This window comes from Brassica napus, unplaced genomic scaffold (assembly GCF_020379485.1).
Source record: "Brassica napus cultivar Da-Ae unplaced genomic scaffold, Da-Ae ScsIHWf_1824;HRSCAF=2460, whole genome shotgun sequence".
In the NCBI taxonomy this organism is placed as follows: domain Eukaryota; kingdom Viridiplantae; phylum Streptophyta; class Magnoliopsida; order Brassicales; family Brassicaceae; genus Brassica; species Brassica napus.
The window spans coordinates 94942-122099 of NW_026015241.1; the positions used below are offsets into that span (position 1 = coordinate 94942).

The window sequence follows — 27158 nt, forward strand, 5'->3', positions numbered from 1 at the left end:
AAACATGCCTAACCGCACGCTAGGATCCTGCGGTGCATGATCCTAACGGGCTGGGGGGCTAACTGTTGGGGTCAAAAACGGTCGCGACGGAATTACCACTTTGACAATTTCCAAAGAAGTTTCTATTTCTGTCCTGGTTTCCAAATTTCTGGAATCCGGTACCTCCGATGTAGTTCACATTTTCTTCTCCTTTCGTATCTGCAAACTTCTCCTTCAGCTGAACAGACTTGCTTCCTAAGAAGCTCATGCACCACATCTAACTTAGCTCTTACTTCGTCCATCTGTTCCTTCCTGATAGAGGCTACAGACTTCTTCCGTTCAGAGTCAGTGTTTTTGGTGCTGCTGCTGTTAGCAAGGTTTTCGATAAGTCTCACAGCTTCCAACAGATTCCGAGTGGTGAAGTTTCCTTCATTCGCCGTATCAAGAGCCATTTGATACTGTTAGGCGAAACCTCAGAAGAAAGTGCTTAACAGCTGCACTTCGTTAAATCCGTGGTGTGGACAGTCTCGCTGGAAGAACCTAAATCTAATCCACACATCTTTGAAGGACTCTCCAGCTTCCTGCGAGAATGTGGAAATTTTGTTCCGAAGTTCTTCAGCGCGCGCCTCATCAAAGAAGTTTCGTAAGAAAGCATTCTTGATGTCGGCCCAGGATTGTAAAGATCCTGTGGGTTGCTGCCTAAGCCGGTGCATCGCTTCTCCATTCAGCGTGTATCTGAAGAGCTTGCACAGCAGGTAGTCTTCGGGGACTCCTTCCATCCGAATAGCAGCGATTAGATCCTCGAACCGTTCCAGATGGTCCATAGGATGCTCGTTCGGTAACCCAGAGTAGGATATCTGCGACACGAGGGTGTAGTATTAAGGCTTCAGCTCGAAATTCTGCTTCTGGATCTCCGGAAGTCGAATAGCTGATCTGTTGGAATAGTACTCATTTGGGCGATTGTAGTCGGCCAGTGGTTTCGATCGAGCGTCCTCATCTACAGGTTGAGCAGCTCCTGTAGCATTAGCATCAGGGATTACAGTCCCCTGAGCGTCTATTTTCTGACCTGTTGCATTACACAGATGACCTTCCTGGTCATACAGGTTTCCGTTCTCGTCCTGTGTTAGAATAATAATATTTACCATTTTTGACGACACGGTATCGATCGACGTACGCGGTGTAGTATCGATCGTTGTCGAACGATTGGGATCGATCGACGTTGAAGGTCTGGTGTCGGTCGACGGCTGGTTGTGCGTATCGATCGACGATGATGTTGTTGCGTCACGTAATGTTGAACGTTGACCTCTACAGATGGTGCGTTCCAAATGAGCAGGATCGTCTGAGAACAGCAAGTCTTTCTCCTTGTTGCTTCTGGTACCGCTGGGCATGCACCTGAAAAGACAAGAAAAAAATTATTAGAAAGGGGTAGAGAAAAGAATAAGAATCAATAAAACTAAATCTAATGGCGATCAAAGCTCCCCGGCAACGGCGCCAAATTTGATACCACTCAAATTACCCTAAGGAGTGTTACTCTCATCAAAAGAGGTTCAGATGTAGTACTTAGGGATCGAATCCAGAAGGAGCTAGGGAACAATCAAATCTAGTATTTATTAATTCTAAGGGTTGTAAATGTTTAAATGAGATAGCAATAGTAACAAGCAAAGTAACTAGTAAACGTAACTTGGTTGGAAATGTTATTAGATGCAGGGCCATTATTCAGGTGTTGGAGATTATAATACCTATAGATGCCTAATTGTTGCATGCATGATATATTAGAGCTCAATCGCTTAACTCAGTGATCAGCTGTCGCATGTTTCACTGGTTAACATGCTAGATCTCGTGTCTCAACGGTTAGTATGTCAACAACGAGAGAGTGTCGATTGATGGTCCTATTGGGACGTCGACCGATACACCTTTGCCAACGTCGATCGATAGTCAGTTGAGGATATCGATCGACGGGTTCTAGCCAGGCCTATGCGCGAGTATGAAATGCCCTATTAAGATACTAAATTGGTGGTTAGCCCTCTCTAGCAGTCCTAATATGATAGATAGATGTCAGGATGGGATAACAAGGGTGCTTGAATATGCAATCCTATGATCAAGTTCTAGTTAGCAAGGCTAAAACAAACAATGAATACAAATCTATCATGAATATCACAACAAGGCAGATCTATAGTGTGGGGCTAATCCCACAAACCTATCTGAACCCTGGATCTAATAATTGAACTACTAAAACATAGCAAAGCAATTCATAAAAATGAAGAAATAGAAACTCATAGTATAGATGAAAAAGAAATGATAACAAGGAGTTCCAATCACAAGTGATCTTCTCTCAAAAACTTGTAACAAAAAGGTCTCTACCAAAAAGCTCTTCTGCCGTCAAAACACTTAGGCAGTATATAATCTACTAGGTTAAAAACTCGTCAGGGCATTTTCGTAATTTGGCTTGGCCTTGGGTTAAGTCTGCTGAATCCAAAATGTCGTGTGTCTGATGTCTCGACATCGATCGATGGTACTTGTGTACATCGATCGATATAAATCTTCATCTGTCGAGGCATCTTCTGGTATCGATCGTCAGCACTGATGCGCATCGATCGATTGTTCTTCCTCTCGTCGACCTCTAGGTGGTCAGCTCGGGTGAAATGTCCTTTAAGCTTCCAAAATGCTCCAAAGTCATAAGTTTACTCCGAAATGCACCTGAACCTGAAAACATACCTAGAAGAGTAGAAAACATAGATATATATATAGTAAAACACCTATATACCATGAATGAAAACGGGTCAAATCCAAGGTATATCAATTATGTCCTACTTTTAGGGTACATCGTCTATAATAAGGGTTTACAAGTGGATCCAGGAAAAGTGGACGCAATCAAGTCTTGGCGTACTCCACGTTCCATTAGCGACGTCCGCAGCTTTCATGGGCTTGTCTCCTTTTACCGATGGTTTGTACATCACTTCAGCAACATCGCAGCTCCTTTGACCGACTGTATGAAAGGCACTTCTTTCAACTGGATGCCAGAAGCTGATAGAGCTTTTGAAGACCTCAAACGGTGTTTAGTTTCCGCCAAAATTTTGGCCTTACCAGACTTCACTCAGGTCTTTGAACTCCACTGCGATGCTTGTAAACTTGGTATTGGTGCGGTGCTCAGCCAACTGGGACGCCCCATTGCGTTTTTCAATGAGAAGATTGCGGGTTCTCGTGCTCGATACAGTACTTACGACGTGGAGTTTTATGCTATTGTTCAAGCTATCAAGCACTGGAGGCATTATATTTTTCATCAAAAGTTCATCTTATACACATATCATGATGCTTTAAAGCATTTGAGCAGTCAAGATAAGATATCTTCGCGTCATGCCTCGTGGATAGCCTTTCTGCAGCAATTCATGTTTGTTATAAAGCACCAATCCGGGAAATCAAACAAAGTCGCGGATGCCTTGAGTTGTCGACATTCTTTGGTCGCTACTTTACAAGTCTCTGTCCCGGGTTTCGAAGTTTTGCCTGACCTCTATGCGGCTGACCCATATTTTGGATCAATTTGGTCGTCGTTGCTGGCTGGACTTCGTTTTGAATTCTTACTTCAGGATGGATATCTATTTTTTGGTCCTCGACTTTGTGTGCCAGAGAGCAGCCAACGGCTTAAAATCATCAAGGAGATACACAAGGAAGGTCACGTTGGTCGTGATAGGATGCTTCAGCTCATCATGGACGCCTATTTTTGGCCTTCTTTACGTCGTGATGTGTCTCGCTTCAGGGCTCGGTGCATCACTTGTTACAAGTCCAAAGGTCATTCATCCAACAATGGTTTATATCTTCGTCTTCCCATACCTACTCAACCGTGGACTGATGTTAGTATGGACTTCGTTTTGGGTCTTCCCCGAACTCAACGTGGGCATGATTCGATTTTTGTCATGGTCGATCATTTTTCCAAGATGGCTCACTTTATTCTTTGTAGAAAGACCACCGATGCAGTCCAGGTTGCGGGCCTTTTCTTTCGAGAGATATATCGTTTACATGGTTTGCTTTAATCAATCGTCTCTGATAGAGACTCTCGGTTTCTCAGCCATTTTTGGCGTTCCCTTTGGCGTTTACTACGTACTAGTCTTGATATGAGCTCAGCCTACCATCCTCAGACTGATGGACAGACAGAGGTCACTAACCGGACGCTTGGTGATATGCTTCGTTGTTTGGTTGTGGACAATATTCGCAGTTGGGATTCGGTGTTATGTCAAGTAGAGTTCGCTCATAACCATGCGGTTAACGAAAGTACAAAGTTCAGTCCTTTCTGGGTTGTATACGGTGTCAGTCACCGTGGTCCTATCGACCTCGGTATCGCTCCTAATTTGACGCGCGATCATGGCCAAGCTGTAGATTTCGTTGCAAATGTGTCTGCAATCCACTGCCAGGTCCATGATAATCTCTAAGTTTCTTCTGCAAGATATAAAGCTAGTGCAGATCGTCACCGTCGTGATCTACAGTTTAAAGTTGGCGACTCCGTGTGGGCGGTCTTGACTCGTGAACGTTTTCCACCAGGCGAGTATAACAAACTTAAGTCTCGTAAGATTGGTCCTTTGCAAGTCCTTCAGAAGATTAATGCAAAAGCCTATCGTCTTATGCTGCCTTCGGATGCTCGCTATTCTGATGTTTTCAATGTGAAACATCTCATTCCCTTTGTTACTCATTTTGAGGCTGAAGATCCGAGGACGGATCTTTCTCTACCCCGGGTGACCATATGCAGCGTGGATCCTAATCCTTTTACGTGTTGGTTTTATTTCCTTTTCCTGTTTGCATTGTTTTAGATAAACTAGCGTTTCCTTAATACTTTAGGGATATGGATTAATCCTTTAGGACTTAGGACTTTTCTAAGTATTATATATAGTGATCTCTTGGCTTTGTAAGAGACACAATACTTTCAATTTATAAAACAGAAGCTTTGCTTTAAACCCTTGTTTTCGGCTAGATCATTGGTAATCTCAACGCAAACGAGTTCGTAGGTTCTCTTGGGCATTCTCAGACTAAACAATTGAACTACATCTATCGGTTACTATCGGTTACTCTATCACTTGGCTGTTGCTCGCCCAGATGGACCTGACTATACTCCTTGTGATAACGAACCTTTCGTTTGCCCCTGTCCTATAATCATGGTTTCCTTACGATTTGAATTTCCATCATCAACCTTTCTTATTTTTATTATGTAATCTATATTCATAATCTCTATCACTACCATATACACTGAATGGTCACACTGGTTTCTTGCTCAAGAAACTGTTGGTTATGTTATCATGTTTTTAATTTGGTATCATACTGCCTCATTCTACGAGAGGTAAATGAATTTTCATTTGAGTTGTTTCATCAGTCTTGCTTGCTGTGACACTCATTGACCTTTGATATCTCAGAAAGAACTCAAATTAACTTTTTATAATTAAGCTGTGTCAGCTGACAAGATGTGGGTTCTCATCTGTTGATCAGTATCTTATAATATAAAACTAGACTATGATCCACACGCCTGCGCGGATATATATTTTGAAAAATATATTGATATTTGTTTTCCATGTAATTAATTTGGCAAAATGAATCCAATGAACAGAACCTCCGAAAATATAGTACCAAGCCCGAACATAAATTGATTAAATATTCGAATTATTCAAAATTTTGTTATTTAGAGAACCGAATATGATCTGAACCGAAGTATTCGGGTACCCGAATTTATCTAAAAATAGATTTATATACTTATATATATATTAATTAGTTTTAGATTTAACGTATATTAAACATCAAGAATGATACTTTTAAATTGATTTAAATACTTGAAAAATATATATAGATAGTCAAAAGTAAATATTTGAAATAGTTAAAGTATACTCAAATCACCAAAAATACTTAAAATAATTATTGATTCCGTATCCAAAATTTTAAATCAAGCCAATTGATATGTTAAGCTTAGGTATTCTGACATATGTTATTCAAATTAATAGGTAATATATTATTTTATTTATATATTTTGAAAAATATAAAATATTTAATGATTTAAAACTTAAAAATAAATTAAATGGGTTATCCAAACCCAAACCAAACCCGCAAAGATCCGAATCAAACTCAAACCAAAATTTAGAAACATCCTAATAGGACTAAAATCTTTGATCCCGAAAATCCGAAATGCAAACTGATCAAAACCAAACTTGTATGGGTACCCGAAAGTCCATCCCTAGTCATTATTATATATTGTATATTGTCATCATATAATTAATCATATTTTATATGTACCATCATATAAGTAATCATATAATTAATAGTATTTTATACGTACCATCATATAAATAATTACATATATTATATTTTTAAAACTTAATATGAAATATAAAAACCATAATTTGAGTTGGTATTTCAAACTGCGCTTTGTATTGTATTTTTCTTATATATATTGACAACATTTTGTTTATTGGTTATTGAAAAACAGTTTAGTAAAAATCCAATTTTGAATATATATATATATATATATTTGAATCAATTTTTGATATAAAACAAATTTGAATTATTATTTTGATTTGAAATATGTATATAAATTTTAAATTTTGTTTTATGGTTAGTTTAAAAAAAAAAGTTTTAGGCAATTAGATTGATCCGTTTTCGTATATTTTAAAACTGGCTCATATATATAGTTTCTTATAATATGATGGACTTTCAGTTTTTCTTAATAACATAAGCCCATTAATTTTTAGGAAGTTGACTCAGATATTATATATTTTAGGACTTATGACCAGAACCATACAAATCTTTTTTTTATTACTGGTATTTTTTAAATGCCAAGCGTGCCCTTTATCCACGTTATGAGAAAAAACGTATTTACGAGAATGCCATTACTTTTTAACCCCACGTAAGCAAAAATCCGGCGACACATAGGAATACGCTTCCGTGTTTTCATTAAGTCAGCCGTAAAAGAATATGTCTTTTGTTACGGCTGGTATATGTATAAGTTTCGGCTGACTTATAATAAAATAGTTGACGTAGTAAAAACGGCTGATTTAAGAGGATAAGTAAACCACGCGTTAGGGTTGAGTTATATGAATCTAGTTGAGTTATTGGACAACGGCTGACTTACGTACTGACGTTACGGCTGACTTAATCATCGATGGATTGAATTCTGGAAAATTTGGTTGAGTCGTAGTAAAGACACGACTCAGTTATATACCCACGGCTGAGTTAATGAACACCGAATGGCTGGGTTATGGGATGTTTGACGGCTGAGTTATTTTAAATCAGCCGAAACTGGATGGTTTAACATGAAACTCAGCTATATTGTGGTTGAGTTATTAGCAAAAGATTAATTACTAGAATAATATTGTTTTACGGCTGAATTATTAAACGATATGGTTGGCTTATTGTATTTCATCATATTTACAGCTGGGTTATCGAAAAAGATTAATTACTGAACTAGTATCCACGTTTCGGCAGACTTACTTACTACATGTGGACTGACTTAGGGTGTCTGAGTTATATATTCTTTTGGTGGCTGAAAAACGGAATTTCCATGTCAGCTGCCATGTCATCAATTCGGATTTGCCATGTCATCAGTAACGAAAGAACTTCAAAACTAGGTTTTAATCAGCCTGTTCATATTCCTCTCCTCCCCTTTCATACCCGTTATTGCTCTTCTTCATATATCTCAGTTGGTTATGGATCCGGTTATTATTGTTTCCGGTAACTGGATTAAGAAAAACAAATATGTATTCAACGCTGATAGTAGAGGGTGTAGAGTTCTCCATTCAGATGAGAACTCCACACATGAAGATTTTACAAAGTCTGTTATCGATGATTACGGATTGAATGAAATGAGTGATCATATTCAGCTAAGCTACATGTTCTCGAATAAATCATTGAAAACAATGGCGCACGACACTCCACCAGTGTACGTGTCCAATACCCGGCAGTTGCATGGTTTTGTAGCCCTAAAGAAAATCGAAAAACTACGTCTTTGTGTTGAGATTACGGAGAACAAGGACGACAGAGCAAGAGAGAAGACTAAAACAAACTTCAGTTTTAGCTCAGAAGTAGAAGCGTCAGAAGTTGAGTCCAGAGACGATAATTACAGTGGGAGTTACGATGGTTGCAGTTCGGAGAAGGAAGAAGAGGACAATGAGATTGATTGCTCTAGTATTGTGGAAGGAGAAAATCAGAACGTAGGCGGAGAAGATGAAACAGGCAAAGAAAACGAAGAAGACGATGAATTTGATAGCCGATTTGATATGTTCGACGACTCGGACGGTGCGTCATCTGAAGATGATAACTTCAGCTCATACGGTGAGTCTCCTTTAGAAGACGAAGAGTCACCAACGATACCTGCCAAGAAGATATATCAGAACTTCTCGATGAGCGGGTCTAAAGAGAGTGAGGAGGTTCTTCTAAGGTTGGAGATGTCGTCGTTAAATCTTGCGGTAGGGCAACGATACGAGAGTAAAGCCGATTTGGAGAGACGACTGAAACTTCTTACAGTGAATGATCGATTTGATTATGATGTAGACATATCAACCCGAACATTATTCATTGTTAAGTGTTGGGTTGATGGATGTATCTGGAGGGTTTGTGCTTCTACCAAAGGGGAATCCCCGGCGTTCTATGTTTGTATTTACGAATCGAATCATACATGTTCTACAACTGAGCGTTCTAATCGATGTCGAAATGCAACACCAGATATTTTAGGAGAGTTGTACAAGAACTTTCTCGGCGACGTTGGTCCGGCCGTTTGCCCTACGAGTGTTGGAATAACTATCACTAAGCAGTTTGGTGTAAAGGTAATTACTTTGGTGTAACTGAGTTATGTTTACGAAACAGCTGAGTAATATGTGTTTCGTAGCGGCTGATTTATTTACACAATGCGGCCGAGTTATATTAAAATAGTGTTGAATTAGTTTTACGTTGTGACTGACTTAATTGTATGATGTGGCTGAGTTATTTGTATCGTTTTTCATGTGAACAGATGGATTATTGGAAATCTTACCGGACGCTGAAATTTGCAAGGGAAATCGTTCAGGGAACACCTGAGAGTGGGTTTGAACGCTTGCCTTCTTACTTATACATGATAATAAGGGAAAATCCGAGTACAATTACGCGTCTTCAAATCGATGAAAATGGAAAATTCATGTATGTGTTTCTTGCGTTTGGTGCGAGCGTAAATGGGTTTCCTTTCATGCGCAAAGTTGTGGTTGTCGACGGTATGTTTCTTAATTGTAGATACAAAGGGACGCTTCTCACAGCACTAGCTCAGGATGGTAACTTTCAGATTTTTCCAATAGCCTTCACAGTGGTTGACACTGAAAATGATGATTCCTGGCATTGGTTTTTTACGCAACTAAAACTTTTGATTCTTGACGACGAGGGTCTTGCGATAATCTCGGATAGGCATAACTCGATTGGGAAAGCAATTACAAATGTGTATCCGCTTGCTTCTCGTGGAATTTGCACATACGATCTATATAAGAATATACTGGGACGGTACAAAGGAAAAGATGCATTTCGTCTGGTGAAGAAAGCGGCGAGATGTTTTAGGATGTCTGACTTTACTCAGATTTTCAAGGATATTGAAGCGATTAATCCAGCACTCCACGGCTACCTCCAAAGGGCTGATGTCCGACTGTGGACGCGTGTTCATTTCCCGGGCGAGAGGTACAATTTGATGACTACGAACATAGCGGAATCAATGAACAGAGCATTTTCGAATGCTAGAGGTCTTAACATTGTTCGGATATTAGAATCGATACGGGTTATGATGACCAGATGGTTTGCTGAACGAAGAGAGGATGCCAGATCGCAGCGAACCACGCTTACTCGTGGTGTGGAGAAACTACTACATGTAAGTAAGCCTTTAAAAAAATTAGTCAGCCTTTAAATTCATAAGTCAGTCTTTACAGCTCTTAAGTCAGCCCTTAAGATGTACTAAGTCAGTCGTTTCACATTAATTATATATTTTTTAATAGGGTCGTGTAACTGCCGCCAGAGATTTGGCGGTACAGAGGATTGATGATCATCACACTGAAGTTAAATATGGATCTTCCGGCGAGTCTTTGCATGTTGTTAATTTGGTAGAGCGAAAGTGCACATGTCGCCGTTTCGAACTCGATAAATTACCATGTGTACACGCAATCGCAGCGGCGGAGTACAGGAATGTTTCTCGTATATCTATGTGCAGTCCTTACTATACCAGCAATTATTTGGTTAGCGCATACGCTGAATCGGTCATGCCGGTTGATTCAGCGCAACCTGTTCCAGAACTCGTGGCTAACCAACGCTGCTTGCCCCCGACTGTACGTCAACCACCAGGCAGAACGAAGAAAAATAGGATGAAATCTGCTTTAGAAGTTGCACTATCAAACAAACGTCCTAGGAAAGAGCACACATGTTCTCGATGTAGACAGAGTGGTCATAATGCGAAAACTTGTCCGATGTAAGCAAGTGTTGTAGGGATTTTCATGTTTTTGTATTACGGCTTAGTTTATGGTTTAAATGTTTTTGTATTACGGCAGATTTGTTGATTTTCATGTTTTTATTACGTCTAGGTTATTGTAGGGATTTTCATGTTTTTGTATTACGGCTTAGTTTATGGTTTTAATGTTTTTGTATTACGGCTGATTTGTTGATTTTCATATTTTTCTTACGTCTGGGTTGTTAATTTTAATAGTTAATACTTATGGCCGGGCTGTTATTTTTCATGTCCTTTGGAAAGCATCTCAACGACTCTGATATGCGTAACGGCTGGGTTAGTGTTAACATGGGCTGAGTTATTGTTTACTAGGCTGAGTTACCTTTTTAACGGTTGAGTTATTTTGAATTAGTAGTATGAAATAGGATGAAATCTGCTTTAGAAGTTGATAGTGCAACTTCTAAAGCAGATTTCATCCTATTTTTCTTATATCATAATGCGAAAACTTGTCCGATGTAAGCAAGTGTTGTAGGGATTTTCATGTTTTTGTATTACGGCTTAGTTTATGGTTTTAATGTTTTTGTATTACGGCTGATTTATTGATTTTCATGTTTATTCTTTAAAAATTCCCGCCAAAAAAAAGAAAGGTCGTCAGACGACTGAGTTTCACACTGCCAATAAATAAGACTTTCAACTCTATATTCTATATTTTTACACATTTTCTCTGTCTATCTAAATCAATTTCACCCCTGAGAGACTAAATGAAAATTTTCCTCTTCTTGAATTGCCTGAAGAAATTCAGGCGGTAGTGGTTGAACGTGCGGCCCGTAACTCCATCCAAGATCTCTATGGCCTCAAAGCATCGTCGAGGTCGATGAAGGCGTTAGCAGAGCGGCGTTGGGTTTACCATTTCCTCGATGTTTTATCTGTTCCCTGGGGACTCAATATGCCTTCTGAGTTGTTGAAAGCTTGCTACGATGAGGGAAATCCAAGCACGCTTTATACAAAGGGTGTACAGTTTTTCTACTCCTTGGACCTTCACGAAGAAGGGCTTTCTCTCATGAAGCGTACAGCAGATGCTGGATATGAGCGTGCTGTGTATACACACGCAATGACTCGAGCAATCTTTGAGGGTGAAGGGAAGTATTTTGATGGTATTCCATTTGAATTTGTTGACAGGATCGGTAAACTAGTGCGCTCTGTGAAATGGGGTTGGGGTTTGTGGCATGGTGACTATTTTCGCGACCATAAGGTCCTGTTCATTTGCTTTTTTATGTCATCGTTCTACAGATGCCAATGTGCAAATCTTGTGCAGCGACAATGTCACTGCTTGTGGCACATTGATGTCACTAAGGATGATAACATGTGTAACCGCTGTTTCTGGATCAAAGAGCTCGGCTTGTTCTTACGTGATTTTGAACCGATAAGCCTGTTAAGGGACACAAGGAAGTGGTGAAGATGTAATGTATCAAAACTTATCTTTTTTATGTTATTTGCTATTCCAGTATGTTGTATGTCGAAACTAATATTCTATGGCTAAGTTGTTGTTTTCTAATATTTGATTAAATGCTATTTATCGGCTGAGTTAATTGTTTCGTTGGCTAAGTTAAATATATTTGAAGACTGAGTTAATGGTTCCTAAGGCAACGTAAAATATATTCGAGGCTGAGTTAATTTTTGTAAGGCTAAGTAAAATCTATTTAAGGGCTGAGTTAATTGTTTTCAAGGTTGAGTTAATTGTTTCTTAGGCTAGGTAAATGCTATTTGAATGCTGAATTATTTGTTTTTACAGCTTAGTTAATTTAATTTCACGGTTATTAAATGATTTGATTAAAACATAGGACTGAATTAAACCAACCTAACAAGAAACTCCATTAAAGAAAATTTTATTGTCTCGATAGTATAAGGGTCTTGATGTTTGTTAGAACCTTGACTTATTTTCACACGCTTAATATTAATTTTGATTTATTAAAATTCACGTGAAATCCCAACCGTCGCAAATCATGTTTCGGCTGAGTTGGCTGAATTATATCTTACTGGCCAATTAGAGTCGAGCAAAACATCGAAAAACTCATGGCAACTGAATTTGATCACGCGCATAATAATGGTCTCGATTTACACTGGTCTGGATAAATGAACCGTCTTGCTGAGTTATTGATGCATAAAAACTGATTTGTGTTAATTTATGTCACGACTGAGTTATATGAATAGGTAGAAAATAAAACATGATGTGTGTTACATAGTACATAAAATCCGGTCTTAAAAACATAAAAATAAAAGAGAAGTTGATGACATGAGATTAATCATCCAGCATCCATTTTTCATGAAGCTTACACCAGTCAGGGTCGATGACCTTCACAGCTCCCAACTCTGCTTCGGCTTCACAATGTTGAGCGGTAAGTGTCTCCAACTCAGCCACGAGGTCAAATTTGCCTTCGGCCTTGATAATGGCATCAAGCAATTTCATGAGCGCAGCAATAGAATTTATTTGCTGGAGGCGTCGTTCCATTCATATTCAGATTGCCTTTGTTCCTTGGCCAAGCGGAGAAGCGCCCTGTAATGCTCCGTCGTTTCCATTTTCCCTTTGTTATAACCTTCAACAGCATCCGCTCCATAGACATCCTCCATAGGACGTTTCATCGATCTTTTCGATCCTTCCATTGCCACTTGATCACTTAATGAGGGTTTGGATTTGTGGCATTGTGCGCTTTGTATTTATAGATAAAAAATGATCTATTGGAGTCGTTTGGAAAGCATCTCTTCGACTACGAGATAATTCATGTCCTTTGGAAAGCATCTCTTCGACTACGAGTTAATTGTTTCCAAGGACTGAGTTAATTGTTTCAAAGGCTGAGTTAATTGTTTCTTAGGCTAGGTAAATGCTATTTGAAGGCTGAGTTAATGGTTCCTAAGGCTAAGTAAAATCTATTTAAGGGCTGAGTTAATTGTTTCTCAGGCTGAGTTAATTGTTTCTTAGGCTAGGTAAATGCTATTTGAAGACTGAATTATTTGTTTTCACGGCTGAGTTAATTTAATTTTCTGGTTATTAAATGATTTTATTAAAACATACTTACTTATCAATAGACTGATTTACGGTTTCGGTCAGGTTATCGTTTACATAGGAGTGAATTAAACCAACCTAACAAGAAACTCCATTAACGAAAATTTTATTGTCTCGATAGTATAAAGGTCTCGATATTTGTTTGAACCTTGACTTATTTTCACATGCCTAATAAAGGGCGGCATAATTGATTGAAGCGACTAATATTAATTTTGATTTATTAGTTCGGATAACCACACAATATATAAGAATTATCTTTTTTATTATAAAATATTTTTTAGATTTTTGATAATTCTTATTATTGTTAGTTATAATACATGAGTGCTTGCCGTATCCCTATATGTAAAAACATACTAATAATGAGTCTCGATATTATCATGGCAGCCAAAAATTCTCACACGCATAATAATGTTATTTTCTGATATTTGATTAAATATTATTTAAAGGCTGAGTTAATTGTTTCCAAGGCTGAGTTAATTGTTTCTTAGGCTAGGTAAATGCTATTTGAAGGCTGAATTGATTCTTTTTACAGCTGAGTTAATTTAATTTCACGCCTAATATTAATTTTGATTTATTAAAATTTACGTGAAATCCCAACCGTCGGGAATCATGTTTCGGCTGAGTTGGCTGAATTATAAATAAGGTACTGAGAACAATCGGACTCTCAACAGTCAATTATTACACATTTTCTCTATCTCTCTAAATCAATTTCACCCCTGAGAGAGTAAATGGAATTTTTCCCTCTTCTTGAATTGCCTGAAGAAATTCAGGCGGTAGTGGTTGAACGTGCGGCCCGTAACTCCATCCAAGATCTCTTTGGCCTCAAAGCATCGTCGAGGTCGATGAAGGCGTTAGCAAAAAGGCGTGGGGTTTACCATTTCCTCGATGTCTTATCCGTTCCCTGGGAACTCAATATGCCTTATGAGTTGTTGAAAGCTTGCTACGCTGAGCGAAATCCAAGCACGCTTTATATAAAGGGTGTACAGTTTTTCTACTCCTTCGACCTAAAAGAAGAAGGGCTTTCTCTCATGAAACGTGCAGCAGATGCAGGTTATGAGGGTGCTGTGTATACATACGCAATGACTCGAGCAATCTTTGGGGTGAAGGGAAGTATTTATCTCGTATTCCAAGCGACACCTTCAGCTTCGCCCAAAACGGTTTGTATTTATCAGGATCAGGTTCAAAACTTTCTGTTGGCAATGGACCAGTGTTTAACCCAGTTATCTCACCAAATTCTACCAAGCTAAACCTGATAGCCTCATCAACCACCAGACTCCATATCTCCTTCCTATGTACTCGCAGCTGTCTACATAGTAGATAGTGTACTGTTCTACCAGACCACACGCTTCGGCGTTCAACTAGCCTAGCAACTACTCCAATGGGAGAGTTCACCAGTGCTTTCCATACATCTTCTCCTAGTGTTTCTATAATATTAAGTAAATCTCGTGAACGGAAATTGTGATTAATGTTTTTATTTTCTAGGTTAGAAGACCCTAGAGGATAAAGTCTTGGAGGGTAACCCCGTGATTTAACATCAGAAACATCCATCTGAACAAATAAACAAACAATAACTCAGTCACGACATATAACAATAACTCAATGAATATAACAATAACTCTGCCACAACATTAAAATAACTCAGACACAACATAACAATAACTCAGGAAAAACATAACGATAACTCTGCCACAACATAACAATAATTCAGCCACAACACAACAATAACCTAATCACAACTACACCCTAACTCACTCGAAACATAGCCCTAACTCAGACGAAACAAAACCCCAAATCAATATTTAACGTCGCGACATCCTACCGAAAAGACGAACTTGTAGATATGAATGCGGCGAAGACGATTTCGTACAAACGAACGATAACGATAACGGAGATCTCACAGTTATTTTTAGGAAGAGGAAGTAAACACAATGTCGACGGCGATTTCGTATCCTTGCGGTTCCTTCTCCGTTTTCGACAATGTTTTTTTTTCTAATTGTTCTATCAATCAATGTTACTGGTTGATGAGACTATCTGAGCATAAAAGTAAATAAAACTAACCAAAGGCTATTTATGTCATTTACCAGAGGTAACAAAACATTCTCGCTTTTATCAATTTGATTTAACGGCTGAGTTATATATTAATAAAGGCATAGTTTTGTTTACATACGACTGAGTTAAAACAACTTAAAAGTTAATAAAGGCTGAGTTACATAACACGCGAAAGCTGACTTATGATGACAAAACATGACTAAACAGAGAAGTAGTAGTAGCAAAGTATCGCCATTCCAGCCACACAAACAACCACATTCCTCAAACACCGACTCTCACTCAAACATTCGCCTCCTTTTCTCTCAGATTCTGTCTTTACTCCATTCGCCAACCGAGCAACGTTAACTCGCAACTCCGAGATGTCTCTATTCATGCCATTTATCACTGCCTTAATATTTTCAACCTCTTCCACCATGCACTCATCCGCCCATTTGAATAAATGACTCTGTTTTCACCAATGTAACCAGATCTAAGTATTACGTTTCCGAACATGGAAAATAAGAACCAGAACTAACCTTATGATATCCTTTTGCACAGCAATAGTACAATCTTCCTGGATTTGTTTCGCTTCCAGATGTAAAAATGTCAGATGGTGCACCACACCAACACTCTTTCGGCGTTCCTCTTTCCGTATTCCTACGTCGTCTGTAATAATTTCCTGAGGTGAAGGATGAGGAAGACATTGTTAAAATAGATTTCAAAGTCCTTGGAAACTAAAATTTTTTTTACTTTGTAAGAAGAGATACGACATCACAGATATAATACTATTAAATATATAAAATACAATATAATATCAGTGTCTCGATATTGTAAATGAAACATATATATAAAAACTCGTAATAATGAGTCTCGATATTATCATGGCAGCCAAATTTTCCCACGCGCATAATGATGGAACTTCCCATATACCGCCACTTAAAATTAAATCGATGCTGGGTTATTTAAATACAATGATGACTGAGTTATTTAAATACGATATGCCTGACTTATTTAAATAAAATGATGGCTGAGTTATACCTTAATTATATTAGATATGTGGCCGAGATAACATTCACAAACAGAAATAATGCGTTTCAAAATACAATTACGGCTGAGTTATTGAAACAAGTTATGGCTGAATTATATAAAATGTGTGGCCGAGATTACATTCAAACTAGTTGCGGCTGAATCATTGAAACAAGTTATGGCTGAAATAATGAAGTTCAAAATACAGACACGAAAAGACTTTTAGGAACCAAAATTGTCTGGACCAAACTCTTCAAACATGTGGCAGAGATCAAGCCAAACGCTGGTTAGCATCCAAGTTGGCTTCTCGCCTCCTTCCGACCAAGTCCACCTCAAATGGCGCATCTGACAACGAAATAGACTTCTGGCCACAAGATTAAAATTACGCCAAACTGTCAAATGATGCCTTCGATCCCATGTGTTTGTCCGATACGGCAAACAAAAAATACAAAGATTACAGACCGATGGTATATATTAATATATATGAACAAATGTCGGGCCTTACAGCGAGTTGAAGAAACCAGCGTTCTTTAAAATGATCGGGAATGTCGCAGTATGTCGGCCATGCATGAACCCATCCTTCTGCAAGAATCGTCGGGATGACCAGGGAGAGATAGTTAAAAATTTAAACCATGTAGGGCTGGTTGTGTCAAGCAAGTCACACGGATGTGGGAACCGAAATTTGCACTGTCGATTTCCGTTTAAATAAGGAAACTAGGAAAACCCTTATTTCCCAGAGGTCTCGGATCTCTGCGAGTGCCAACGACAAGTGACCAAATATATGCGGAAATTGTGAAAAGATAAAAAACGAGTTTAGAGAAAACAGTTGATCTTATTTCGAGTCCGCGTAAGAGCGTTGCGATCATTACTAGAGATCATGAAAGCTTTGGCCGCAAAGGCTGTCAGCGAGTTACTTAGTTCTAGTGTCCTAAAAGCTCAATCCTAGTTGAGTCGCAGCTCGATAACAAAAGACGAAAAAAGATACATAAAAGGTTTTTGATTGATTTCGGACTGAACCTTGTTAAAGGCTGCCTACGTACCCCTTTCGAGGATCAAGCCGAACGTAGTTCAATTGATAGAGCTGGACAAGAGACCGAACTGCCTGGACGAGTTCGTCTAGTAATTGAGTGCCAGTCATAGAAACCAAACTTGTCGAGAATAAAGCCTAAAGTTTCTAAGTGCAGAGAATTCCGAATCTAAAAAGTTCTCCTATGATCCTCGCCTAGGACTCCTTATATACTAGCTCCAAGGTCGGTTTACGCTTTTACTCTTCTGCCCTTAAGCCGTCATAGCATAAAAATGGAGATATTCCATTTTCCCGATTTTCACAATTATCTTCAAAACTTCCGTATTTATCCGCGGAAACTTGACATTTATCCTTTCTTGTGGACCAAGCGTAAACCATGCTGTGGTTAACGGGCTTTTGGTTAAGAAATCGCAGGATGGGCCTCGAGTCGTGTTTTAGGTCCCTTTGGGCCGTCTTCCGACTCGAGGCGTTTACTATGATTTCTTTCGACAAAGAAAGAACTTTCCGCGGTTTCTAATCCGCAAAGTTTGATCGATGATTTAGAATAGCGGAAATCATAGACTGAGCTCGCTACGGTCTTCGGGAGATAACATTCGAAGGTTTGACGAGAATGCATGTACTGGTGTCGCACCGATGTTCGAAAGAGCTAGGTCACTACGCAGCGACTGAACTTTGGCTCGAGCCCGGTCGCTACGTAGCGACCGAACTGCCTGGGCGAGTTCGTCTAGTAATTGAGTGCCAGTCATAGAAACCAAACTTGTCGAGAATAAAGCCTAAAGTTTCTAAGTGCAGAGAATTCCGAATCTAAAAAGTTCTCCTATGATCCTCGCCTAGGACTCCTTATATACTAGCTCCAAGGTCGTTTTACGCTTTTACTCTTCTGCCCTTAAGCCGTCATAGCATAAAAATGGAGATATTCCATTTTTCCTGATTTTCACAATTATCTTCAAAACTTCCGTATTTATCCGCGGAAACTTGACATTTATCCTTTCTTGTGGACCAAGCGTAAACCATGCTGTGGTTAACTGGATTTGGTTAAGAAATCACAGGATGGGCCTCGAGTCGTGTTTTAGGTCCCTTTGGGCCGTCTTCCGACTCGAAGCGTTTACTACGATTTCTTTCGACAAAGAAAGAACTTTCCGCGGTTTCTAATCCGCGATGTTTGATCGATGATTTAGAATAGCGGAAAACATAGACTGAGCTCGCTACGGTCTTCGAGAGATAACATTCGAAGGTTTGACGAGAATGCATGTACTGGTGTCGTACCGATGTTCGGAAGAGCTAGGTCACTACGCAGTGACCGAACTTTGGCTCGAGCCCGGTCGCTACATAGCGACCGAGCGGAACGAGCGCTCAGTCGCTATGTAGCGACCGAGCTTGGCGGAGCTCGGTCGCTACGTAGCGACCGAGCGAGACGGACGCTCGGTCCCTACGTAGCGACAGAGCTTGGCTCGAGCTGGGTCGCTTCGTAGCGACCGAGCGGGACGGACGCTCGGTCGCTACGTAGCAACCGAGCTTGGCTCGAGCTCGGTCGCTACGTAGCGACCGAGCTGTGTGCATGCTTGGTCCCCGCGTATCGATCGAGCTTGGCTTGTCCGCGGTCTGATTTCCATACTCGAGCTTGTCCGCTGCCGATTTGGATACTTGTCCGTTGCCTTTGGACAATCGGTATTTAGTGGTTCGATTGAGATTTGGACGATATTTTACTGCAAGGCTCTTCGTAAAGATATCTTTACGAAGATCACTTTTCGTAAAAACGTTTATGCTGATTTTACGGACTTTCAGACATTGATTCCGTCGTGACCGATTTTGACCCCAACAACGGACCAGGGTATAGAACAGTGAGGTTTTCACGATTTGTAGAGCTTAGTATCGCAAAAACACTGTTCTCTAACCTCTCTGAATTTCCAGGAACAATCGGCATGGCTTTTGATGGGGATAGAGAGATATTGTTTAGGTTTTTTCTAGAGAGATAAAGGCGTAAGAAAGGGTATTAGAGAGGGCACTATATATAGAGAAACATAGAACATGAAACGGCGGGAATTGAAATTTCTCAAAATTCATTTATCTTATTTCCCGCCAAACGACAACATTTAACAAACATGGCATCCGAGTTATATAGCCTATTACGGCTTATTTAATATTTGGGATTTAGGGTTTAGGGTTTAGTATTTAGAGTTTAGGTTTGTTTATTTAGGGATTTATGTTTAGGATTTGGAATAACGGTGTGATAAATATAACAAATAACATAAATTTATTCTTAAAATGCGTTGTATATAGTTTAGGAGAGTTGTATTATGAGCACACTCTATATCTACATGTAAGGTTTTAAGTAACTGCAAGACAACATATACCTCAAGATCATGATCGATTCTAAACTCGTTAATTCAATAAATAAGAGACATTCGGTTGATTATATATTCACTTATTAGGGAATGTTATAACATTTTGAAGTATAAACATATCAATTATTTTAATTCAGGGTATGGTTTAAGGTATGGCTGACTTTTATCTACCCTAACGGCTGCTTTATGAAGACGAATCGGCTGACTTATTAAATATTTTCCTATCTTAGGGTATGGTTTGAGGTTTGGCTGAGCTATATCTACATTAACGGCTGTTTTATGAAGACGAATCGGCTGACTTATTAAATATTTTCCTATTTTAGGGTATGGTTTGAGGTTTGCCTGAGCTATATCTAACGTAACGGCTGCGTAATTTAAACAAGGTGGCTGAGTTACGACAAACAAATCATAACTTTAAGTCAAGTACAAAATATCTAGCCATAAGTCATACAAAACTTATCTTCATTCATCGCCAAACGACCCTACCAAACTACAACTTCCTTCATCGAAGACATCTGCTGCCATCTTCATTCTCAGACCTTGAATATTTTCATCCGATATCCCATCAAAAGCTACACCAAGCGCTAAAAACTCGACGAACTTCAATGCATACACTCCACAGTCGCCTCTCAGGTTGTTTTGTGGAACAATACGTTTTGTCCTTCGTCTGAATACAAACTCTTTCTTGGTAGGGACTCGGATATCATCAGGAATAAGGGCATTCAGAATCGCAGGGATCATACCAGTAAGTGGCCTAAAGAAATTTAGCATTCTCAGCTCACTTTCGAGTGTTTGCTCTCCAACGATTGAATCATAGCAATCAACCTTCTCTTTATGCAGATCCACGTGAAAACCCACCCAATGATTGCCGCTAGTATTAAGCACTCCGTACAAGTGATCTACATCGGTAAACCACCGCAACTTTGTCTGAATGTCTATGGGGATTAAACCGTTTGCTAACCCCTCGTAACCACTTCCTTTGAATTTGACCATTTCCGGTTTGGCTTCAAACTGCTTATAATCGTGAACCCATGATTGAAGGAACCAAGAGTCTATAAAGGCAACGCGCTTGGACCAGAATGGGCTGGGATCTTGTTTGGACCTTTGAATGAGGACTCTAATATACGCAGCAATATGCTGCACAGATAATATATAACTCAGCTGTACCATACTTATAACTTAGCCGTAAAATAAATATAACTCAGCTGCATACTTACATTTTGAACCAGCCATCCATATTCTTTGATGGGCCAAGGTCTTGGAGTGATGAGGATTCTGTAGAACTCAATATCCTCGTGAGCTTCTCCATGTGGAATTTCCCTGATAATTTAACACAACTCAGTCTCTGCAAAATCTTTTTATTAGCTACAATCAACGAAATGGTGCAAAAGTCCTTACTCGTGTGGCTTTAGGTGTTGCAAAAGATTATCTCTTTTAACCGGATCAACAGGTCCTAGGGGATCATATATTGCAGGTGAAGGTTCTAAACCTTTTCTCATGCACGTCGTTACATTGTCTCCGATGTGGGGAAATGGTACAGAAGGACCAAATTCCGCACTCATTTGAGATCCATCTGGAGATAATTGAACAGCTTTCAGCCGATACTCCTTTATTCTTCCACACCTTTTCCTTTCATCTTCCTCCACATCAGATTCTGGCAACAGTTCGTCTGGCCACAGTTCGTCTGTTTCCGCCTCAATTTGCTTAGTCGGAATGGTTATTCTTATTGTACCACTGCGAGTCCTTTTTGAAGCAGGGACATCCTTCTTTAAGTCAGCCTCTTCTTGCTTCTTCTTCTTCTTCTTCTTCTTCTTCTTCTTCTTCTTCTTCTTCTTCTTCTTTCTTCTTTAAATCAGCCTCTTCTTGCTTCTTTTTCTTCTTTAACTCAGCCTCTTCTTGCTTCTTCCTCCTCTTCAACTCAGCTTCTTCTTGCTTCTGCTTCTTCTTTAACTCAGCTTCTTCTTGCTTCTGCTTCTTCTATAACTCAGCTTCATTCCTCTCCAAATCAGCCGCTAAGTTATTTCTTTTCCCTAAGCCCCTGCAACTGCGTCCGAATGGTGGTTCCTTACCAGGAGAATCAGAGACCAAATCAGCATTTGTTGCATCGGCATTACCAAACGCCGAATCCAAGTTCTTTTTCACCCCAACAGCCTTATCCCTGACAACCTTCGAATTCAGCTTTGCTCCCATACCTTTCGCATCAGCTTTAGCAATATCATCTGCCAGATTCTTCTCAGATTGGCCTTTATCAGGGGTCTTTTGCGGTTGGCTGTCTTCGGACTGTTTATCAATAGGGGTCTTAGATGCAGGTTGACCACTATTGGAGTCCGGCTGTCGGTTGTCTTCTGAGACCATCACGTTTTGACCATCAGGTTGACCACTATTGGACTCCGGCTGTTGTTGTCTTCTGAGACCATCACGTTTTGACCTTCAGGTTGACTACTATTGGACACCCCCAAAACTCTCAGACGCTCTTCAACTGTAGTTTTCACTGTATCTCCAATGGTATCCAAAAGGCCTCGGAAAAAAGATCCAAACTTGGTGTCGTATTCTGTTAATCTCGAGTCAAATTTTCGGTCCAACTTCTCGAGATGAGCAACTATGTTCAGCAGAACCGCTTCGCTACGACCCTTCTCCTTTGCACTCTCCTTCTCCTCTAGAACAGCAGTTTCACCCTCATTGATTTTCACCTCCTTCTGTTTCTTACCTTTCTTCTGCTTCTTTGAGGGTGGCTCAGCCTCTGACGAAACTCCAGCCTTCGTTTTTTTGTTCTTCTCATTCGATTGCACATAAAAATCTCTAACAAACCTATCTGCATGTATATCTTTAATTAGGTTATCAAGTTGTGGGTCATCTGCTTCATCCTTCCACTGAGGAAACAGCTCTTCTAGACCCTCCTTCATCACCATTTTCCTCACACACACCTACAATACAAAAACATAAATCAGTCATTAAAATTAACAACTCAACCATAAAATAATCCAATAACTCATACATTACATTACAGGATTCATATGTCTGATTTAAACCTTACCGTTCCATGATCATTCATCTCCCTAGCTATTGTAGTAGCAAGACTTGCACGAGTACGACTTCCACCCCATCGCAAAAGCGGAATTTCGTCTGGATTCACTTTTCTGCCATAAATCTCTCCGAACACTGTGACAGATTCATATGCCCAAACCAATAACACGTCCTTGAAGCCGCTAAGGGTGTACGACCCTCCTTGTGGATGCAACAACTTGATAGAATCAACAAGAAATTCATAGGCAGTCCGACCCCAAGGATAAGTCATCAGGGCGTCATCATCGAATACTCTTTTTGCACTTTCAAAGGGTATTCTACAATTATGATGCAAGCCATAAAGTCCAATGGCTTGAAGAAACAACAGCCCATACCATTTCCGCTGATCAGCACTCCAGAATGGACACTCCGTTAAAGCTTCTATAAGTTCATCAAACTTGGGTCCGTACCCAAGCGGCACTTTCAACAACTCCCACAACGCTTTGTAATTCTCTGGATCAGGTTCAAAACTTTCTTCTGGCAGTGGATTTGTGTTTAAACCTGTGATCTCACCAAATTCTATTAAGCTAAACCTGAGAGGTTGATCAACAACGAGAGACCAAATCTCCTTTTTATAGACTCGCAGCTGTCTACAAAGTAGATAATGTACGGTCTTACCAGACCACACCAATTTGCTCTCAGCCAGTTTAGCAATCAATCCAACAGGATACGTCTTCTGATTATCCCACACATCTATTCCAATTGCTTGTCTAAGTCGAGGGATCTCAGAAAATGGTTATTCGTATTAATGCTTTTGTTTTCAAAAATAGAAGCCCCTTCAGGGTAAAGTCTTGGAGGGTAATCCCTTGCTAGATCTTCGGAAACATCCATCTGATAAAAAAAGACATATATAACATATCAATGATAAATCAGAAGAAATGCATAAAATAAACAAGCCACAAAACATAACTCAGCCATCATTACATAAATAAATCAGTCACAAAGAATATTAAATCAGTCACAATTACCTTCTATAAATCAGTCGTTAAGGATCCTAAATCAGCCGTAACGAATACTAACTCAAACTCAGACAAAACATATATCTAACTCACAGCATTAATTATACTCACTCAAATACTCGAAAGCTCAGAGCAAAGCCTCGAAATATACCAGAGAATATGATTACGGAGATTTGAGGAGACAACCAATCTGAAGAAGAAGCTTACGGACACACGATTTCAGAGAAAACGCTTACGGAGACTAGAGAAGAAGATTACGGAGATTATTTCAGAGAAGCCGCTTTGCCGAGAAGAGTTGTAGTGAACAAGATTTCGAAAACAGTTAGGGTTTAGTGGGAGAACAGTCTCGGAGAAGTTAATGATCGTCGTTTGATTTTCTTTCGTGTTAGGTGACGTGGTATCATTACTTCTGATGTGGATTTTCAAATTAAAATTAATCACAACTAAAAAAAAAATAAAGGGCTTAAACAGTAATTTACTAGAGTTCTAAAAACACTATAGTCATTTTCAAAAGATTTGTATTAGTCTAGTCATTACCTCACTTTTTTGTATTAGTCTAGTCATTTTCTCTTAATTTTTTTTCTTAATACTACTATCCTTGTTTCTAAATATTTTTTTTTTTAAAAAAAAGACTATAATCCATGTTTCCAAACACTCCAAATCTTTTTAATAGTCATATTCAAGTCTGCAAACACTCTAATTTTGTACTTGAGTTTTAATAATATAGATTAATTATTTCAACATAATTTAGTTAAGATTCAGTGTCTTAAAATATGAGTCATATTATTTTTCTAATACTAGTCTCTCAACTGGTAGATATTTCTTGTCGAACCCGTGGTTTGAGACAGGATTTGTTGTAAAGACTGAATAGTCGTGGCCATTTACCATCTGTCGTCGCTGTTTCTGGCGTTCACGGGCTTTGTTGTTTTGGAATTTGGAGCCAATAGAAAACGTTCTTGGCTTCGATCTTACCATACCGTCTCAGCTGCGCGGTAATCTGTTTCATATGGTCGGCCGAAGGAGTTCTAGTTCCTTGTTGGTAAATCTCTTCGAGAGCCTTTAAATGATCCGGTGTTGGGTTCCACCGTGAGCTCACCATTACTGGTGGATGTTGAGTCTCTGAGTTTAGCATCATCAGCTCCCTCTTGTTCTGCTCTGCTGACATTGTTTTTTTTTTTTTGTAAGAAGGCTTCTGCTGTCATTGTTGTCATCACTGTTTTACAAATCATAACAAGCAAGAAAAATGAGCATTGCCCTCTCTCTAGATACAGAACATTTATAAAAAAAATTAACAAGAAAGCCAAGAAAATGAGCATTAATGGAAACTAGAAAATATATCTTTTGTAAGGGGGGAGAGAGAGCGAGAGAGTAAGAGAGACCCATGTTAAAGCGGTGGTCGAAATTGGTATTTGCGGCGGAAGTGGGGCAAGAGTATATGCGTGTGCTGAGAGGACGAAGCTTTCTTCCTCCGTTGAAGGAATCTGCACCTCCTTCGTTCTAACCCATCATCCACATTTCGAACTATTTTAATAAAATATTGTGTGTATATTGGAGTGGAGAGTGAGTGAGAGATATCAACTAGATTTTCCCTCTGTTTCTGAATAAGTGTCAATTTGACATTTTTCATACAGATTAATAAAGTGGTTAAAATATATATAAGTTGTTATTAATTATACTACTCTGACCAATAGTATTTGAGATATAAAATTATTTATAAAATCAATGCAGTTTGCTATTAATTTTCAGCTCAAAGTAATTTGCATTTGAATTGTAAAGAGACTTTTTGTGTAGCAAGAAAAAATGTAGAATGACACTTATTATAAAACATAGTGAGTATATTGTGGGAACCGAAATTCGCACTGTCGATTTCAGTTTAAATAAGGAAACTAGGAAAACCCTAATTTCCTAGAGGACCCGGATATCTGTGGGAACCAAAATTCGCAGTATCGATTTCCGTTTAAATAAGGAAACTAAGAAAACCCTAATTTCCCAGAGGACCCGGATATCTGCTAATACCACACGTCAAGCAATCAGAACACGGGAATAACAACGATAAAAATAAGGAATTGAAAAGAGAGCAACAAAGATCTTATTCCGAATTTGCGTATGAGCGTTTACAACAAGGTATAAGACTGGGCTCGAGAGGTGTCTGCGAGATTCCTGGTTCTAGCAACCCTAAGACGGCTAAACCTAATTGAGTCGCAGCTCGAAATAACAAAAACGGAAAAATGCCTAAATTGTTCTAAGTGCTAAGTTTGCTCTGAAAAAATCCTCCTTTCATGCTCCTCGCCTAGGACTCCTTATATACTAGCTCCAGGGTCGGTTTACGCTTTTACTCTTCAGCCCTTAAGCCGTGATAGCATAAAAATGGAGATATTCCATTTTTCCCGATCTTCACAATTATCTTCAAAACTTCCGTATTTATCCGCGGAAACTTGACATTTATCATTCCTTGTGGACCAACCGTAAACCGTGCTGTGGTTTACGGGCTTTTGGTTAAGAAATCGTAGTATGGGCCTCGAGTCGTGTCTTAGGTCCTTATGGGCCGTCTTCGACTCGACACGTTTATTACGATTTCTTTCGATAAAGAACGAACTTTTCGTGGTTTTTAATCCGCAAAGTTTGATCGATGATTTAGAATAGCGGAAAACATAGACTGAGCTCGCTTTGGTCTTCAGGAGATAGCATTTGAAGGTTTGACGAGAATGCATGGACTGCTGTCGTATCGATGTTCGGAAGAGCCCGATCGCAACGCAACGACCAAATTTTGGCTCGAGCCCGGTCGCTACGTAGCGACCAAGCGGGACGAATGCTTGGCCGCTACGTAGCGACCGAGCTTACAAGCTCGGTCGCTACGTAGCGACCGAGTTGGACGAGTGCTCGGTCGCTACGTAGCGACCGAGCTTTGGCTCGAGCTCGGTTGCTACATAGCGACCGAGCGAGACGAGCGCTTGGTCGCTACGTAGCGACCGAGCTTTGGCTCGAGCTCGGTCGCTAAGTAGTGACCGAGCGGGAAGAAGCGCTCGGTCGCTACGGTAGCTACGACCGAGCGGGACTATCGTTCGGTCGCTACATAGCGACCGAGCTTTGGCTCGAGCTCGGTCGCTACTTAGCGACCGAGCGGGACGAGCGCTTGGTCACTAGTAGCGACCGAGCTTGGCTTGAGCTCGGTCGCTACGTAGCGACGAGCGGGTGGGATGCTCGGTCGCTACGTAGCGACCGAGATCGGCTCGGACTTGGTGCTACGTAGCGACCG

The 27158-nt window shown here is 39.7% G+C and overlaps 2 protein-coding genes and 1 non-coding gene across 3 annotated transcripts; 1 reads left to right on the plus strand and 2 right to left on the minus strand.

Annotated features, from left to right (window-relative positions):
* The first annotated feature begins 486 nt into the window (after nt 1-486).
* LOC125599260 lies at nt 487-592 on the plus strand. Its single transcript, XR_007333076.1, has one exon. It is a non-coding gene; the product is annotated as a small nucleolar RNA R71 (small nucleolar RNA).
* A 15110-nt stretch (nt 593-15702) lies between these two features.
* LOC106417253 (uncharacterized protein At4g04775-like) lies at nt 15703-16186 on the minus strand. Its single transcript, XM_013858089.2, has 2 exons — nt 16019-16186; nt 15703-15948 (listed from the first exon to the last, which is right to left on the minus strand). The coding sequence occupies exons 1-2, from the start codon at nt 16184-16186 to the stop codon at nt 15703-15705; spliced, it is 414 nt and encodes a 137-aa protein (XP_013713543.2).
* A 6048-nt stretch (nt 16187-22234) lies between these two features.
* LOC106417254 lies at nt 22235-25067 on the minus strand. The gene is made up of 4 exons (XM_048772682.1): nt 24880-25067; nt 23562-23653; nt 22915-23444; nt 22235-22804 (listed from the first exon to the last, which is right to left on the minus strand). The coding sequence occupies exons 1-4, from the start codon at nt 25065-25067 to the stop codon at nt 22235-22237; spliced, it is 1380 nt and encodes a 459-aa protein (XP_048628639.1).
* Nucleotides 25068-27158: the final 2091 nt, after the last annotated feature.

Bases quoted from the DNA above. Each gene is read 5' to 3' on its own strand.
- LOC106417253 (XM_013858089.2), bottom strand. From the start codon at position 16,186: ATGTCTTCCTCATCCTTCACCTCAGGAAATTATTACAGACGACGTAGG. The intron at 15,949-16,018 runs GTTAGTTCTGGT...TGGTGAAAACAG, and splicing joins GTGCAAAAGGATATCATAAG to AGTCATTTATTCAAATGGGC.
- LOC106417254 (XM_048772682.1), bottom strand. From the start codon at position 25,067: ATGTCAGCAGAGCAGAACAAGAGGGAGCTGATGATGCTAAACTCAGAG. The intron at 23,654-24,879 runs GTATGGTAAGAT...CCCTCGACTTAG, and splicing joins ATTACCGCGCAGCTGAGACG to ACAAGCAATTGGAATAGATG. The intron at 23,445-23,561 runs GTAAGACCGTAC...GTGAGATCACAG, and splicing joins GAGCAAATTGGTGTGGTCTG to GTTTAAACACAAATCCACTG.